The 12,237-nt window shown below is 45.5% G+C and overlaps 1 protein-coding gene across 2 annotated transcripts in view; it reads right to left on the bottom strand.

Moving 5' to 3' along the window:
• Nucleotides 1-806: 806 nt before the first annotated feature.
• Nucleotides 807-12,237, bottom strand: part of Kif5a (kinesin family member 5A) — a 32,947-nt gene continuing 21,516 nt past the window's right edge. Inside the window, exons 16-30 of one of the 2 annotated variants that reach the window (XM_074083742.1) lie at nucleotides 11,456-11,644; nucleotides 10,986-11,103; nucleotides 10,575-10,639; nucleotides 10,351-10,460; nucleotides 9,897-9,998; nucleotides 9,323-9,383; nucleotides 8,992-9,063; nucleotides 8,732-8,836; nucleotides 8,079-8,099; nucleotides 6,284-6,500; nucleotides 5,906-6,059; nucleotides 5,663-5,745; nucleotides 5,081-5,108; nucleotides 4,512-4,624; nucleotides 807-3,407 (exon numbers count right to left, since the gene is read on the bottom strand). In XM_074083742.1, the coding sequence (XP_073939843.1) occupies nucleotides 4,546-4,624; nucleotides 5,081-5,108; nucleotides 5,663-5,745; nucleotides 5,906-6,059; nucleotides 6,284-6,500; nucleotides 8,079-8,099; nucleotides 8,732-8,836; nucleotides 8,992-9,063; nucleotides 9,323-9,383; nucleotides 9,897-9,998; nucleotides 10,351-10,460; nucleotides 10,575-10,639; nucleotides 10,986-11,103; nucleotides 11,456-11,644 (1,404 nt within the window). In that variant the 3' untranslated portion in view covers nucleotides 807-3,407; nucleotides 4,512-4,545. The remainder of the gene's footprint in view (nucleotides 3,408-4,511; nucleotides 4,625-5,080; nucleotides 5,109-5,662; nucleotides 5,746-5,905; nucleotides 6,060-6,283; nucleotides 6,501-8,078; nucleotides 8,100-8,731; nucleotides 8,837-8,991; nucleotides 9,064-9,322; nucleotides 9,384-9,896; nucleotides 9,999-10,350; nucleotides 10,461-10,574; nucleotides 10,640-10,985; nucleotides 11,104-11,455; nucleotides 11,645-12,237) is intronic. The other variant, XM_020163325.2, reaches the window with a different exon arrangement.

The following is a 12,237-nucleotide window of genomic DNA, read 5'->3' as shown; positions in this document are numbered from 1 at the left end:
TCAAGGAGTGAGGGTTTAGGCTCTGGAAGGCAGGAGAGGGAATTAAGCAGGGATACACAACACAAGGAGGGGCACTGATTGATCAGCATGGAAGAGCCAAGTGGGTTTGGAAGCTCCGTTTGGTTGTGCAGTTTTCTCCATCGCAGAAGCCTTGAGAGATGAACAGAGACAAGTAGGGATTGTAAGCATGATTGTGGTAAATGATCTTGGAACAACAGCAAGCAAGGGAGCAAGACACACTGGAGAGAGAAGGAACTGATGCTAGGACTGAGATGATGGTCTGGATAAGAAATGAAGAGAGAGTGGGGTACTGATGGCTCACAGCTCTAATCCTAACTACTTGGGAGGCCGAGATTGGGAGGATCGTGGCTTAAGGCCAGCCCAGGCAAATATTTATGAGACCCCCATCTCGAAAATAACCACAGCAAAATGAACTGGAGGTATGGTTCAAATGATAGAGTGCCTGCTTTGCAAGTGTGAATCCCTGAGTTTAAATCCCAGTCCCACCCGCCCCCGGAAAAAATTAAAGCAAGCGATACCATTTTTTGTTAAAAAAAATTACAAACAACCTAAATATCTACCAGTAGTGTAATGGCTGAATAAATTACGGGATAAACATGAAAATGTTTGTATATTTTAATGAGATAAATCAATGTATGTTGAAAAAAGTCTCCAAGATTTATTGCCAAATGGAAAAAAAAAAGTTTATAAATGTGTGGAAAAACAAGTAAAAGGATAGCTAACACCCTGTTAAATGCAAGGAAAGGAGTGAGATTGACGAGGGATAAAGAAGATTTGCAACAACATAGGGCCATCATTGAATTTATTTTATTTTAAAGGTATCTCTGTACACCAAGTAAATACACACTGGACTTTGTGCAATTTGGTTTGTCTTCCACGCTGGCATGCAACATTTTGGCAGATGTGAGTGGGCAGGCTAGGTGCCCCTTGTGGGTGGTGACCCTGGCTCTCTGAAAGGGATGTGGTGAATGTAGGGAGCAGGAAGAGGATGTTGTGTGAAGCTTCTGGATGGTTTGTGCATGTGCGTGTGCGTGTGCGTGTGCGTGTGTGTGTGTGTGTGTGTGTGTGTTGTTTCCTACTGATGTTGTAAGTAGTACATCCTGCTAAAGAGAAGACTGCTCCCTCTGTTGTCACCTCTCTCTCTTCATCTGCCTTCTTTTTTGAAAGAATCATTTGGTGGCAAGATTACATAAAAACCCCTGTATCCTTAGGTGTCCTGTTGGCAAATGCTATCATAAATCCTCAGGTACACTGGTATCTTCCTTCTTCTCCCACTGGGTCTGGAGGCAGCACAGCACATCTACCCCACCCTATCCTCTTTTCTATGAATTGTGGCTTTAGGGTAGGGAAGCCAGACTAGACCCCCCTCCTCAGAGCAGTGGTTTTCAAACTACTTTTCAGAATCTTTGGTGTCTCTTAGAACTTTTTCAGGCCTCCTCAACTAATGAAGCATTTCCTACCAAAAAAAGAAAATGCAAACTGCCCAGATCTGCTTTACTTTACTTTTGTGGGTGGGGTTTATGTTGGGTTTTGTTTGTTTGTTTTTGCAGTATCAAACATCAGACTTAGGGCCTTATAATGCTAAGCATGCTAGGCAAGCACTCTCAGAACTACATCTCCAGCCTTACTGTATTTTTTTTTAACGTCTGAGTTCTACATAAGATATATTTTGAGGGCTAGGGATGTGGTTCAAGTGGTAGAATGCTTGCCTAGCAAGCATGAAGTCCTAAATTCAATCCCCAGTACCAAAAAAGAAAAAAAACCAAAAGATTTTGAAAAGTGTTTGAAAATTACCACTTTGGATTATTACACAGCCTTCTGAGTTTGGGGTTTTTTTCCCCCCTAACTTTCTCCTTAATGGCTAAAAAGGGGCCCAACAGGTAACAGAACAGGTACTCTCTCTCTTGAAGAATTCATGGGCCACTATGACTCAGCTGATCCTCTCACTTAGCTTTCTTTTCCAATCTAGAAGCCAGGTAATGGGTTCCCCTGCTGCTGGAGGATTGTGGTACTCTATCCTAGATAAAACTGGATGTCTGGACATCAGACTTTATTTCTTAATTTGGGCTGGCTAGTGACCTTCATCTCTGCAGTTACTGGAAAACTATCTTAGCAAGCAGAAGGAAAGGACCACCTGGAACTAAAGCAACAGTCCTGTTATACTCAGATAGGGAGGCACAGGCTGAGATAGATGGAGGAAGAACCCTGGGTCATACTCTTTGGCTCTGCCACTTCCAGAAAATCTGCCATGCCCCTTTCTTTAAAGTACACTTCATACCAAATGGGGACATTATAGAAGGAGGTGTTTGTGAGGGAAGAAATGTACACTGGAGAAAAGCCAGGCTCCAGCTTCAAAGGAAGGCATTTAGAGAGCGTTATTTTGCCAAGGAACTGAAAGCCCCAACCCAAAAGGCAGAGATGGGAAGAACATGCAGCTCAGTAAGGGAGAAAGGAATCCAGTTCATGGCTTCAACCTGAGGGCACTGTGACAAAAAAAAAAAAAAAGTACCTAGCAATTTCTCAGCTTATTCACCTCCCAGACCTAAAGAACCAATCATTCTGACCGCATTTGCCTGTAACAATCACCACAGACAAATAAGCAGCCATTAGGGTCTTTCTCCTCAAATTTTCAAAATATTTTTAATCAACTCTGAGTTCTGCTCATGAGATCTGGGGTAGAGAACCTCAAAAGGGACTTGGCTAAAAAGGAAAAATCCCTTGAGCAATCCATGTTCTCAGTCTGGCAGAGTAAGGGAGGCAAAAGGTAGACTTGATAGGATGGAGAAATATACCTGGAATCCCTTGATGCCCTCAGGTGAGGGTATATGAAGAAAATTGTATGTATAATTTAGTAGCCCTTCCATTTTACCCTCTCCTGTGCTATATGCAAGAAAGGAGGGAGGAAGGGTCTATTTCTCTGTCTTCTTAGGATGCTAAGACATTCTTCTGTTTAAGGCTTTGTATGTACATGTGTGTCTGTGTGTACATGTGCATGCATGTGGAGAGAGAAGGATCACAGCCCTCTAGCTCCTATTTTTTTTTATCATCTTGTGACTTCTAGTCAGTGACTACCACCACTCAGTGTGAGAAACGAATATATGAGAGAAGGAAGAAAATTCCCATTCCTTTCCTCCCTAGTGCCCCAAATGAGGAGGGTAGACTATACTTAGAAATTACTAAATACATTATCAGATACTTAGTAGGACACAGAGAGGAGAGACATAGCAGCAGCTTCTGATATACAGATACAGAGTACAAAGATATACAGAGTAAGTAGGAGAAGACATCAAACGGTACAGTCCAACAACAAGGGTTGGGGAGGAAGTTAGTATCAGAGACCACAGGTTTTGCAGCATGCTGAAAGAGGTCTCAGTCCCTCTTAGAAACTGGGGAAGAAAGAGAAAAAGAGTGTGAGGAACCAGCCTGCAGCCCAGCCACTGCACAGGAACAGGTGGCAATATACACACACTTTGGTTTATAGTCCTGTTCCTTTAACACCAACATTAGCCTGCCTTACCGCACTAGCCCACCCAGCCCTTGCCCTTCCATCCCTAGACCCTCCCTAAGTCCTCTTTCCTCTTCCTGCTTCTCTGATTCTCCTGCCTTTCTGCTTGTGTGTGCTTGGTCTGCTATCCTGAGAAGCCCCCAGGAAAGGACTTAGCTGGGATACAGCCCTGTAAGAAACTGGTCAGGTTTTCTCATTTCTAGTTCTCCAAGAATCCAAAGTGGACAACAACAGGATCCCATTACTCAGTTCTGGGCTTGAAAGCAACCATAGTGAGGATCTTGGTGACACAGGAAAACCAGGAAGGTGCCTGTGCTGATAGAGGAGAGGATCTGGGGACAGAGGTTAGGGGGAAAGGCTTGGAGGTAGAGAGACAGCTGTTTCCCACCTCCACTGAGCAATATGAAGGGAAAACAGTGCTGACACTATAGTTAGAGGGGTAAAGAGTTTGACTGGATAAGATATTTCCTAAAGCTTTTGGGTGGCACGTACAGGTATGAGGAGGATAGGACATAGGTGAGGGAGTAAATCAAACATCACCTTTCCTGGAGATGTTTTAGTTCAGGAAATCCCTATCCATCCAAGATTATTTTAGGGTGGAGGTAGAGGGAGGGTTGGGATCATCTCCAAAGGTCTCCTATTACCTATGATCTGTGTGTGACCTATGTGGCTATAGATAAGCAGTTGCTCCTTGCTCACTTCTTTTGACGTGTGGCAGTGACGCCTAGTGGCAGAAAGCAGTACTGTAGTTACTACTCTAGCCAAAGGGAAAGTTCTGGGGCAGGGAGGTCAGTGCCCAGATTACAAGGGGCAGCAGCAGGATGTGGTCCCTAGTAGAGGAAAGCAGGAGTTGAGGGGTAAATATATAGCAAAGGTTTTGAGATGGTTAAAAAAAAGAAAAAGGAAAAAGAATCAGGAGAACCAAAGAGACTGTGGGCAAGGAAGGGGACTCCTTGGGCCAGTCAGGGGAAGCATCTGGAGCTACCTGAAAGTGCAGGTATGTAGCCTTCACTGGAAGATTAGCTGGCTGCTGTCTCTTGATGGAGAGGGAAAAGCTTGGCCTGGTCCTCAGCCTCATAGCCACATGGTAGGTCACTCCTGGAGGGAGAGACACCAAGATCAGCTCCGAATAAATAAAAGACATTCCTGTCATGGTCACTGCCCTGATAGCATTCCTATGAGATAATAAAGGGCAGGGACACAGACTACGCATGCTTTACCGGGAAACACAAGGCCAGAGGGATGTAAATGGTTTACCCAAGGACATAGAGTTCCCAAAGGTAGGAGAGAAACCATCATCAGATGTCCATGGCATTTTCCCTCAGGCCCCAAAACTGGAATGGAGAGAGGCCATTCCAGGGAGTGGGAGGAGAGGACAGGGCTCTGCACAGAGACGGGAATACCTGAGATCTCCCTGACAACCCAGGAATGGCGAGAATGATTCTCATTTCCTCTTCCCTTCACTGAAAGCTACAGGGAAGGTCTAAGTAGGGCAGAGGGAAGCTTAATTATTTTTGCTGGGCCCACCCAGAGAACCCAAAGGTAATGGTGTACCTATTGTCGTTGATATCTGTGGCATTTCCTGGAAGATCACCATTGAGAACAGAGGGTTAGAAGAAAGGAGCTGGGTGTTAGGAGTGGTCTCCCTAGACCCTCTCCTATCCTAACCTCTCAAATAGGTAAACCGGGGCATTCTACCCTCAGCTACCCAAAGCTGCACCATTATTTTATTTGAGAAAAAGTCAGTCTTCTCCTGACACCTCACTAAGGAGGAGAGAAGGGGGCAGGCACAGTGATAGGACAAATCCACTCTGAAAGTTGGAAAACTGAAGAGCATCCATCTTTTCATCATTTCCCTTCCCTTCCCCTCCCTTCCCTTCCTTTCTTTTTTCTTGTCTCCTTCTCTTCTCTCTCTCTCTCTCTCCCTCCCTCTCCCTCTTTCTCTCTATGGTGCTAAACCTAGGGCTTCATGTATGTTAGGCAAGCACTTTACCACTGAACTACATCCTCTACATGAATCTTTTTATTTGAAGCCCTAGTACACTAGCAAGATTTGATTAGGGCTTGTTGAAAACTAGAGTCATTTACTTTTCTTATGCCTCTCAAAAGGCTGGATTACCCATCTTGGTCACTCACCATTGTCCATGTTAGCCTTCTGATAGGAAGCCAAGGGGCTGCCAGAAGACGTGGCTCCACTGCTGTTACAGGAGTTAGCAAAGCTGGATGGAGCAGAGGAGAGATGTAGCAGAAATTGAGAAAGGATTAGAAATGAAGCTACTTAGGAAAATAATTCTCAACCAATAATTGACCCAAAACTATGATTTATGGGGTACAGGGAACCTTGGGTTAGGACCCTAGTCCACACTCATAGTCACTCACTATATATCTGAGGTGGAACTAGGTGCAGCCTGCAGATACAGATTCTGGTAGTTCTGGAAGAGGCTGTTAGTGTAACTGATGCACTCGGGGCTCCGGGTTCCATAGGGATTGGTGGGTGAGGATGCAGGGTAGTGGCCAGGCCTCACAGGTTTGGCTGTGAAAGAGAAAAAAACAACCATGAAGAGGTTATTTGCTCTCCTGAATTGCCCTGGTCCCTGAGGTCATTTTGCTAGAGTTGTAAGAGAATTCATCATTTTTGGGGTGTGTGGGTGGAAGCAGCAGGGGACTAGAAGCAATAATGTAGTTGGTTTGGCACCTAGGAATTTGCTGAATTTCCTCTAGGAGGTAATTCCATCTCACCTACTGACGTCCACTTACCAATCTGGGCGGAATGGCCCCGCTTGCCCGAGCTCTTGTACCGCACAGCCTCCTTGATGCGGTCCACCTCCTGCTGGTACCGGCGCTTATCTTTCATGGCACCCTCCTTGGCCTCCTTCAGTGCACCCTCCAAGGCCTTAACTCTCTCAGCCGTAGCCCTAAGTCGTTTTTCCAATTTAGGAAGCTCACAACGCAGATCTGCATTGTCACGTACCAGCTGTGGGGTGAGCCAAAGGGAAGAGGCCGAAAGAGAGGCGAGCAACCCAAGATATAGTCACCCAGTGGAGTGTGGGGGTGAGGGGTAGGAAAAGAGAATAAAGAAAAATCAAGAGTCAGAGAAGTCAAGGACCACATCATTTCCTCGAAGGACTCGTTCCATTTATGTAATATGCTGTCTATCCAGTTCTTTCATTCTCCTTACATCATTTTCAAGGCAGCAAAACCTGCCATTTCTGGAACTCCTGTGACAGTGCTCTGTTGCAGTTTCCATCTGACCTGTACACTCCCCTCCACTGTATCTCACAGCTTGTGGCAGACTAACAACTCCAGGACCCTGATGGGGATGAGGCACCCCCTTCCCAGAGATGGTTGTGTGGGCATGCAAAGGGCAGGACAGCAAGAGCACAGGAGCAGTCTGGAGGGTGAACTGAGGACTAGTGCAGGTGGGTGCAGTGCAGAGCAGGTGCAGAAGCAGTTCAGGAGCCCCCACACACTCACATACACACGGCACTCCATAGGAAGGAAAGAAAATGTTTGAGGTCTCACACACATTTGTGCTTATTACCTTCATGTTCAAGGTTGTTCCTCCCCCTTTAAATTAAGTTAGAGCACGGTAGCAACACCTTTGCAACCAGAAAAGACTCCATCATCCTTTTGCAGGGTGCTATACAATAACTGGGGGTATTACTGACTACAAAAGGATCAGAGCCCTGGGGGTTATCAGGTAAGTCGGCATAGCAGGGAAGATGGCAGGTAAAGATACAGAGCCAGAACCTGTACATCTTTGGATAGGTTATGGATTATAATCAATGTTTTACTATGATGCTAATTTAGCTTAATTAGTAATAGGACTGTAGCCCTGGCTATTAAGATTCTGCTGAGAAGTTTGACATCTCTTTCTTTTTCCTTCTTGGTCTTGTGTTGCTAAGTAGGACACTGTGGTGAGTCCTCTATTCTTTGATGGTAGCAGTTTTCGGACTTTGGGATTAGAGCAGAGGCTTTGATGAGGGAAAAGAAAGCAGCCTCTTTTTAAAGAGCAGGTTAATAAGCATTTTTGACAGAGGTAAAGTAGAATGAAAATAGAATAGCAGAACTGATTATAAAGATTTCCTAGCTGCTTTTCAACTTTTCTATAAGGTTGTTACATCATTTTATAATAAAGAAAAGAATAAAAGATGGTAATAAAGCCCTCTACAGGCCCAAATAAAATGAACTCTGTAGATTATCACTGAGTCCCAGGTTTGGGAACTTTTCATTACAAAAAAAAAAAAAAAAAAAAAAACTTTGAGCATTTACTACATAGGCTGTGCAACACATTGGGAAGAAAAGAATAAAAAGAAGTTGAAGTTCCTGGCTAGTGAAAATAAGAATTTGAGTGGAATTTTAAGGTGGACTTGAGAGGAAGGGAAGGAAGTCTCAGTTGCAGTTTCTTTTAGGAACCAAAAGAGCTGGTTGACAGACTGTTGAGCCTGTGTCAAGGCTAGGCTTTTTGGCACTAGTGCAGATGCTCCTGCTGTGCACACACCAAACATTTCCTGACTCCTCTAGACTGCATTTCCACCTCCCCAGCCCATACCTTTGAAACCCAGTCATCCAACTAAGGAACCGCAGCAGCAAGGAGGGGGACAGAGAGGCAGCAACTCAATACACAGGAGTTTTTTGGGCCATCTCCATTTAATGTCCTGCATACCTGTCTCAGGCCTAGGCAGCTGGAGTTCTCCCTACCAGAGAAAGCTCAATTTCCATGATTTTCTTGTCTCCTGGCCTTCCATCTCTGGCTAAAATCTGATACCAGTATCCTCCTATTTTTCCCCCCGGTGCTGGGATTTGAACCCAGGGACTTGTGTATGCTAGACAAACACTGTACCACTGAGCTACATCCCCAGCCTCTGGTGTCCCTCTTGTATAGAGGGAAATTGCCCCATGCCTCTGAAGCTCTGTACATTTCAACTTCTCCCTTCAAGGCAGGCCAGGGATTCCTCTTTGTGAGAAGGTGCATCAAAAATTTTGAGAAGGGAAACAGGTATCAGACAAGGAATAAGGTAAAAAAAAGAAAACAAAAAAGAGCAAGGTAAAAGTGGGTCCAAATATGATATAAAGAAGGACTTAGTAGAGAAAATAAGAGAGAAAAGTAAAGAAATCATGCTAGATTTTCCTAAATCTAAGGGACCTCTGAGGATTTGGGAGCTAGCCTCAAAAATTCTCTTTGCTTCTTCTCTGGAGTCTTACCTGTTTGTGAACCTTTGTAAGCTGTTCCAGGTTGTTCTCAAGAAAGGAAATCTTCTGTTTTTGGGAATGAATCCCCCCACTGTCCTCGGGCTCCATTTCTGCACTCTAGTTAGAGAAAGAAGGAAAGATGTGGCTGTCCTGAGGCCAAATGGGTCCCACTCAGGTCAGACCAAACCAGCCCCACAGAGGGCAGCAAACCTGGAGAAACCTGAGGAGAGGAGGACAGTATGAGATGGGTAAGACCCCAGGATAGAACTCACTTTCTTGACTCGAGTTGTGACGTCTTGAACGAACAGCTTGCGAAGGTTGTGGAGGGTCTGGAGTTCCCGGGCCTGGAAAGAATGATGAAAAATTGAGGATAGCCAGATACCAGCTCTAACTTCTCCCTCCAAAATTATTGAAACCTTCAGTTCATATAGTCCAGTGAGTCACTCATCCTTTAGGAAAATATGTATCCTGATTACACTATACACTAATTGCAAAAGGGCAGGACAAAGGGGTTTAGGAAGAAATCGGTGGGTAGGGAGGAGGTGGTATGGGAGATATGAAGCCCCCTCCCACCCTGTTAACATAAAGAAGAAATCCACTCACAACTGTCTCCTCCAGACCCTTGAGGTCCTGCTTGGACTGCTCATGTCGCTCGTACAGAAATCTGCAGCAAGAGAGATAAGGTGAAGGAGGGAAACAGAAAATCCCCCAGTACGCTCCTTCTTCTCCCTCCTCTTCTATTCCTGATGTCTTTGTTTTCCATTATTTATTATATGAGTTACTTATGTTTACTGTGAAAGAATTAGGAAAGAATTTTTTTAAAGGCCCATGATTCTACTACCTATAGATCAAACCACCAGGTGCCCATCTTTGCAGACTGCTTTGTCTATGCATATATATTCATGTACAAATTTTCATGGACACATACCATTCATACTATCTAAGAATCTGCATTTTACACTTAACAGAATATCACAAGCCTCTTTCCAGTCATGTCAGCCAATGCTCAGTAGCAGTCATTTCTGATGATCTCCCCCTTTTTCCCTTCCCCACCACATCACATTGCTCTCCAGTGAGTCTCCACATCATGGCTACACACATGTCCTGCCTCTGTAATCACGTCACTGTGGCAAATCTGAGCCTATTGGCAGTGCCTATTGGCAAATCTGTCACTCACGTCAGCTCCTGAAGCTTGGCACTCTTCTCATGCTCTTCATTCTTCAGCTTCTCATAGTCAGCTTGAAGCTTCTCCAGCTCTAACTGGAGCTTCTGGTTCAAACTACAGAAGGTCAGGAGCATTGGAGAGAAAAAGATGCTAGTGAGTAGGAAGGGAAACCAGTCTCTCAAACACTTGCCTTCTTCTTGCATGAGTGAGTGCAGGTAGAACTGATATATCTACCTTCAGATATCACGAGCATGCACAAACCACCATTTCCATGACAGTAAAGAACTTTCAGCTCTCTAGAAGAGTCACAAGGATAGGGCTATATCTTACTCTTCGTGACTCCCGAAACTGGGCTCAACATTGTGTCATTGTAGAAGGGAGTTAAAGATCCATAAGGATCAACTGAGTGGGTACAACGAGGTGAGAGGACCTGGTGGAGACTGGAACCACCCTCAAGGGCTCTTACTCTTTGAGCTCATCAATAATCTTCTGTTTCTCATTGATCTCATCCCGGAGTCGAGCCAACTGCCGGTGATGGGCCTCTCGGTGACTCTCCATCTGCAGCTCCAGAGCCTTCTGCAAACAATCCCACCCCAAGCTCAGAGCCAGACTCCCAGACACACAGTCTGTGAGGGCCAGCACAGCCGTTACCCTGCCAGGCCTTGGTTGCCCCCACACCTTCACACTCACCTTCACTTCATCTGCATCCTGTGTATCAGGTTCCTTGTCCTTCAGGGCTACTTCATGCACAGTTTCTAAGAGGAAGACAGCTTAATCAAGCCTCCCTCCTTCAGAAAGAACCTCATGTTGTGACCAGAGCTCCAGGCAGAATAGGGATGAGTCACAGTGATGTTCTTCTGGATCAGGACAGTTCAATTTAACACAGCAGGACCAGAGAAGAATGGTGGGTTTGTGGTTCATATAAAATAAGCTGCAAATGCCTGACTAAATAGCACATGAGCGGGCACCCATGATTCAGACTGATGCTTTGGATGAGGGGCCATCGGGTGGTTTCTTCTGATGTCTGTGACTTTCCCTCCCTGTCCCCTCTAGGATCTCAGATCCCAGGATATCTGCAATGAAGGTCTAAGAAAGTCTCACCCTGGGCTTGGAGCTTGGCCAGTTCATCACTTAGAGAATCATAGGACTCTTCCAGGTGCCGCTTCTTCAGCTCCACACTTTGCATGTATTCCGTAAGCGAGCGGATCTTAGCCTCATGCTGGTGCAGAAAAGTTGGTGAGACAGAGATGAATGGAACAAAAGACCCAACTCTATAAGCTCCAGCTTCTCTCCCAGGCCCTCCCCTCCTGCTGTCCCTTCCATGAGGATACAGGGCTTGGACTATTCCCATGAAGACTTCCTGTACACTCTCAGCAAAGAACGCATTTCTCTTCTCCCCACCCCCAGTTTCACTTTTTTACTCTGGAGTATTTGTGCTGATGCCCCAACTCTTCTGTCCCTAATTTCTATTGGCTCAAGGACACTGACCTAGGAGTGGGTATTAGGAATTTTATCCATACCATAGAGTAGCCTCCCAGAGCACCCAAAGGCTCTCAACCTCAGGTACTCACCTGCGAGATGAGGAGCTGGCAGGATGAGAGCTCACGCCCAGTCACCTCCATCTTGCGATGACATTCCACCTGGAGGTTCTCCAGCTGCCGGCACCGCTTGACCACAGACTTGACTTCTGATTTGATTTTGCTGATGTAGAGCCTGGCTACGGTGAACTCCTCCTCGATGGCCCCGCTGATCTCCACTGGCTAAGGATGGGCAGAAGAGGGAGAGCTGCTTCTCTGCAGTAGAGAAGCCTTCACCACTCTCTGCTGCCCTCTGCCTTTGCCACACACCCCCACATGCACAGGGACTCAAGTGGAACTGGCATGTCTGAATAATCTTAATCAGCTGGCTACCAACTGGCATTTCACATTACTATCTGTATGGAAAGATCCAATTCCAACAGTCCTCCTCTTTTGCCATAAAAAGCAGTATGACTGCCAGGTGCTGGTGGCTCACGCCTGTAATCCTAGCTATGCAGGAGGCAGAGATCAGGAGAAGCAAGGGTCAAAGTCAGCCTGGGCAAATAGTTCATGAGACCCTATCTCGAAAAAAGCCATCACAAAAAAGGGCTGGTTGAGGGCTCAAGGTGTAGGCTCTGAGTTTAAACCCCAGTACCACAAAAAAGAAAAAACAAAAAGCAATGACTTTTTTTTTTTTTTGAGACAGTTGCTATGTAGACCAAGCTGGCCTCTCCCCTTGCCTCAGTCTCCCAAGTATGATTTTTTGCTTTCATTCATTTAATTTGCATTATTGGGAACTGAATGTAGGGCCTTGTACTAGGTTAGGCAAGTGCTCT

The sequence above is a fragment of the Castor canadensis genome, chromosome 8, assembly GCF_047511655.1.
Source record: "Castor canadensis chromosome 8, mCasCan1.hap1v2, whole genome shotgun sequence".
In the NCBI taxonomy this organism is placed as follows: Eukaryota; Metazoa; Chordata; class Mammalia; order Rodentia; family Castoridae; genus Castor; species Castor canadensis.
This window is presented reverse-complemented; position numbering and strand designations above follow the sequence as displayed.